Raw genomic sequence first — 5096 nt, 5'->3', positions numbered from 1 at the left:
TACATTTACACGGCACTGACAGGCTGTGAGGTGTTGCACAGAACTTACTTTTCCAAATAAACTAAACTTTTTTCTCTAAATAATGTTAAAACATTCACCAAGCATTTTACCAAAGTGTATTAAAATTACCCTTGCTTTTTTTTGCACAAACAAACAAAAACCCACGGCAGAATTCAGTATCGGGGTCTGCTCGGGGGTTGGGGACCTACCAGGCAACCAGCCATCCATATTGAATCAATTTTCTTTCCTTAAAGAAAACTCGGGTTTTATGGACAAAAAATGTTATGAACAAGTCAACTCTATGAACAACCTTTATTAAAGTAACTCTGGGAGGAAACACCCTCTCCTCCCCAGCGGGTCCATGTACCCTTCAGAAAAGATTCCGCAGGCTCCCCAGAGGGCTGCAGAGCCAAGAGCGGGGTCCAGGCGTCCTCGGATGAAAATTCAGCTGAGTCACAATTGTTTCGGAGTTTTCAGTAAAGAAATGTATTTTTGCACCCATTTTTTCTTTGGATGGGTACAGACTTTCTTGCCGCTTTTGGTAGTGAATCTGTGAAAAAGAGACACGGATAAGTCAATATTGAGACTCTTTGCCTCCTGGGGTGGGATAGAAAGGGAAGGAGGGGCAGCTCTCTCACTAGTCTTCTGGCCTTGCCACAAACTTGTTGCTCTCTGTCCCTGTCCCCTCTTCTCCTGGGCCTTGCCTCCCTCCTCTTTCCTATCTTGATTTCCACTGGAAACTATGCCTCCAGACCCACCTCTACCAGGTACCATTTACCGTTTTCCACCAGTTCTAGCCTGCAGCATGTAACCTGCACCAGGACACTTAATTTTTTTTTTTTTTTGAGACGAACTCTCGCTCTGTTGCCCACATTGGAGTGCAATGGCATGATCTCAGCTCATTGCAACCTCCATTTCCCAGGTTCAAGTGATGCTCCTGCCTCAGACTCCCAAGTAGCTGGGATTATAGGCACGCATCAGCACGCCCAGCGAATTTCTGTGTTTTTAATAGAGACAAGGTTTTGCCATGTTGGCCAGGGTGGTCTCGAACTCCTGACCTCAGGTGATCCGCCTGTGTTGGCCTCCCAAAGTGCTGGGATAACAGGTGTGAGCCACCACGCCTAGCCTTTATTTTGTTTTATTTTTTATTGTTTTTGAGATGGAGTTTCACTCTTGTTGCCCAGGCTGGAGTGCAATGGCGCGATCTCGGCTCACCGCAACCTCTGCCTCCCAGGTTCAAGTGATTCTTCCGCCTCAGCCTCCCAAGTAGCTGGGATTACAGGCATGCGCCACCACGTCCAGCTAATTTTGTATTTTTAGTAGAGACAGGGTTTCTCCACGTTGGTCAGTCTGGTCTCGAACTCCCAACCTCAGGAGATCTGCCCGCCTCAGCCTCCCAAAGTGCTGGGATTACAGGCGTGAGCCACCACGCCCAGCCTATTTTATTTTTTTTGAAACCGTTTCTCTCTCCTCACCCAGGCTGGAGTGCAGTGGCGCGATCTCTACTCCTGCAAACTCCGCTTCCCGGGTTCAAGCGATTCTCCTGCCTCAGCCTCCGGAGTAACTGGGCTTACAGGCCTGCGCCACCTCACCTGGCTGATTCTTTCATTGTAATAGAACAGCTTTGTTGGGATGTAATTCACACGGCACATACAGTTGACTGTTGAACAACACGGATTTGAACTCTGTGGGCCCACTCATAGGCAGCCTTTTGCCAACCAAAGGAGGATAGAAAATACAAAACTCAGTGATGCAAAAGCTGCATAAATTCAGGGGAAATTATATGCCGAAATCCTGGCACCAATCCCCTGTGGTTACTGGGGGATAACTGTAATTCACTCTTTTTTTTTTCTTTTGTTAGGGATGAAGTCTCTCTGTGTTACCCAGGCTGGAGTGCAGTGGTGCGATCATACCTCACTGCAGCCTTGAACTCCTGGGCTCAAGCGATCGTCTAAACCTCCCCACCATGTACAACTCCACCAATTTAAAGGCTATAATTATAATTCAATGGTTTTTAGTATACTCATAGATTATGCAGCCATCACCACAATCAATTTTAGGATATTTTCATCACCCCAGAAAGGAACCCAGCACTCAACATGTCATTTAATTGTTAGCCACATTTTCAAGGTTATTCATCATAGCTGATGATTCCTGAGCTCTTACTTCACTGTGAGTTTATTAAAAGTGGGGATTGGCTGGGTCCAGTGACTCACACCTGTAATCCCAGCATTTTGGGAGGCTGAGGCGGGCAAATCACATGAGCTCAGAAGTTTAAGACCAGCCTGGCCAACCATGGTGAAATTCTGTCCCTACTAATAACACAAAAATTAGCTGAGCATGGTGGCATGTGCCTGTAATTCCAGCTACTTGGGAGGCTGAGGCAGGAAAATTGCTTGAACCCGGGAGGGGGAGGTTGCAGTGAGCCAAGATCGTGCCATTGCACTCTAGCCTGGGCAACAAGAAAGAAACTCCATCTCAAAAAGAGAAAAAAAAGTCAGGTTCTACCTGAAGCTCAGAGTCACACTTGTTAGTGTGCAGAGGTGGGGTTTCCAGGTTCCCATCCCAAGGCTCATCCTGGGGGTCTGCTCAGCACCCATCCTGTTGCATGACTGATGGGGCCCCAGAAAGTACATCCGAGAAATACTCACATCACAGCCCGCTGGGAGCAGCTGTTACTGGTGAATTCATAGCTTCGCACCCAGGTCCAGGGAAGGGGCTTGTGGCTGTATTGGAAGCAGCAGGTCTTGGATATGTCACTCCCACCTAAAAATCAGGGAGAGGAAGGGTTTGGAGATACTCATTTCCATCCACTCCCAGGCGGTCCGGGAAGGAACCCCAGGAGGAGAATGGGCCAGCTACGTACGTGTGGCAGTTCCAAGGTGGAGACTCAGGAGGGAGGCCAGGAGCACAGCAGAGGCCAAGGAGAGGCCCGTCATGATGCTGCAAATCAGGCCCTTCTCAGGTTTCTCCCAAACTCCTCCTGCCTGATCCCCTTTTATGAGACTGAGACGGCCCTGAAAACAATTCCAGAGAATTTTGTGTTTGGGAACAGAAGCAGCACTTTTGACCCAACAAAGGAAAAGCAAACTAATACTCATAGGAATGAAATTAGACAGTGAAGAAAGATAATCTGGGGCTGGGCGTGGTGGCTCACGCCTGTGATCACAACACTCTGGGAGACCGAGGTGGGCGGATCCCTTGAGGTCAGGAGTTCAAGATCAGCCTGGCCAACATGGAGAAACCCTGTCTCTACTAAAAACACAAAAATTGGCCGGGCGTGGTGGCAGGCAACTGTAATCCCAGCTACTCCTGAGGGTGAGGCAGGAGAATCACTTGAACCTGGGAGGTGGAGGTTGCAGTGAGCTGAGATGGCACCACTGCACTGCAGCCTGGGCGACAGAGTGAGACTCTGCCAAAAAAAAAAACCAAACAAACAAACAACAACAAAAAAACAAGTGACAGATGGTAGAGATCCCTTTATTGAATTCCATCAACAGGGACAAAAAAAGAAGAGAATTTGGGAGAAGAGCAGGGGCAGGCAGGCCCCAGGGAGTCTGGTTCCCAGTGCTGTTGGCTGAGTCAACACTTTCTTGTTTAAAAAGAAAAAGCAGAGGAAATTAAGTAATATTCCAGTGAACTGAACTAAGTTACTTTATAGCACAATTGGTTGTTGAAGATAGGTTTCTGGCTCTTGGGCAAAGTTTTGTTTCCTTTCTAAGCATTGCTTATCTCTGTGTGGAGCTCTGGATGGTCTCAAGATGTGATCATAGAGTAGCCCAACCTCAACAATGGATATTTAAAAACAGGGTCCAGGGAGGTGCCAGCCCATCTTCTTGGGGCCACACCTGTAGGGCCAGGGCTGGCTGGGGGCATTTGAGAGATCTAACAGATCCCAAACCTGACAGATCATCACGATCACCCGAGGCTTAAAACAAAACAAAACAAACAAACAACAACAAATAATATATATATATATAGTGAGAGAGAGAGCCTGGTCAACATGGTGAAACCCCATCCCCACTAGAAATAAAAAAATTAGCCGGGCATGGTGGCGGGCACCTGTAATCCCAGCTACTAGGGAGGCTGAGGCAGGAGAATTGCTTGAATGCAGGAGGCAGAGGTTACAGTGAGCCGAGATCCCGCCATTGCACTCCAGCCTGGGCGACAGACCAAGACTGTCTCAAAAAAGAAAAAAAAATAGAGATGAGGTCTCTCTATGTGGCCCAGGTTGGTCTTAAACTCCTGGCTCAAGTGACTGTCTCACCTTGGCCTTCAAAAATGTTGGGATTACAGTGAGCCACCACGTCTGGCCATACCTGGTCAATTATTATTATTATTTTGTGTGTGTGTGGGGGGCCAGTCACAGTGGCTCACGCCTGTAATCCCAGCACTTTGGAAGGCAGAGGCAGGGGGATCATCTGAGGTCAGGAGGTTGAGATCAGCCTGGCGAACATGGTGAAACCCCGTCTCTACTAAAAATACAAAAATTTAGCCGGGCTAATTTTGTGGTGGCTCATGCTTGTAATCCGAGCAACTTGGGAGGCTGAGGCAGGAGAGTCACTTGAACCTGGGAGGCAGAGGTTGCAGTGAGCCAAGATCGCGCCATTGCACTCCAGCCTAAGAAAAAAGAGTGAAACTCTGTCACAAAAGAAAAGAAATTTGTAGAGCCCAAAGGTTGCCAGGCTGGTCTCAAACTCCTGGCCTCAAGGCGATCTGCTTACTCCAGCCTCCCAAAGCACTGGGATTATAGGGGAGAGCCACCACACCTGGCTTCAGCCAAATTTTTAAAAGAACTTAACAGAAGTTTGTGATAGTCAGAGCTGTTGTAGGTGGGAAGAGGATAGATGGTGAGTTGCCTGTCACTCAAACCAGGCACAACAGTCTGGATGATCATGAGAGGGTGGTTTGTTTTTGTTTTTGTTTTTATTGAGATGGAGTTTTGCTCCTGTTGCATACGCTGGAGTGCTATGGCACAATCTCGGCTCACTGCAACTTCTGCCTCCCAGGCTCAAGCAATTCTCGTGACTCAGCCTCCCAAGTAGCTGGGATTACAGGCATGCGCCATCACGCCCGGCTAATTTTGTATTTTTAGT

At 48.0% G+C, this 5096-nt stretch overlaps 1 protein-coding gene across 1 annotated transcript; it reads right to left on the bottom strand.

Annotated features, from left to right (window-relative positions):
- Nucleotides 1–284: 284 nt before the first annotated feature.
- CCL26 (C-C motif chemokine ligand 26) lies at nt 285–4571 on the bottom strand. Its single transcript, XM_034965413.3, has 3 exons — nt 2867–4571; nt 2652–2766; nt 285–550 (listed from the first exon to the last, which is right to left on the bottom strand). The coding sequence occupies exons 1-3, from the start codon at nt 3099–3101 to the stop codon at nt 454–456; spliced, it is 447 nt and encodes a 148-aa protein (XP_034821304.1). The 5' UTR covers nt 3102–4571; the 3' UTR covers nt 285–453.
- Nucleotides 4572–5096: the final 525 nt, after the last annotated feature.

The sequence above is a fragment of the Pan paniscus genome, chromosome 6, assembly GCF_029289425.2.
Source record: "Pan paniscus chromosome 6, NHGRI_mPanPan1-v2.0_pri, whole genome shotgun sequence".
Classification (NCBI taxonomy): domain Eukaryota; kingdom Metazoa; phylum Chordata; class Mammalia; order Primates; family Hominidae; genus Pan; species Pan paniscus.
Note: the sequence above shows the minus strand (reverse complement) of the source record. Positions and strands in the feature narration are given on the sequence as shown.

Coding starts and splice junctions, on each gene's coding strand:
- CCL26 (XM_034965413.3), bottom strand. CDS start 3,101: ATGAGTATTAGTTTGCTTTTCCTTTGTTGGGTCAAAAGTGCTGCTTCT. Junction 2,767..2,866: donor CCACCTTGGAACTGCCACAC/GTACGTAGCTGG, acceptor CCTGATTTTTAG/GTGGGAGTGACATATCCAAG. Junction 551..2,651: donor TGCTCCCAGCGGGCTGTGAT/GTGAGTATTTCT, acceptor TCTTTTTCACAG/ATTCACTACCAAAAGCGGCA.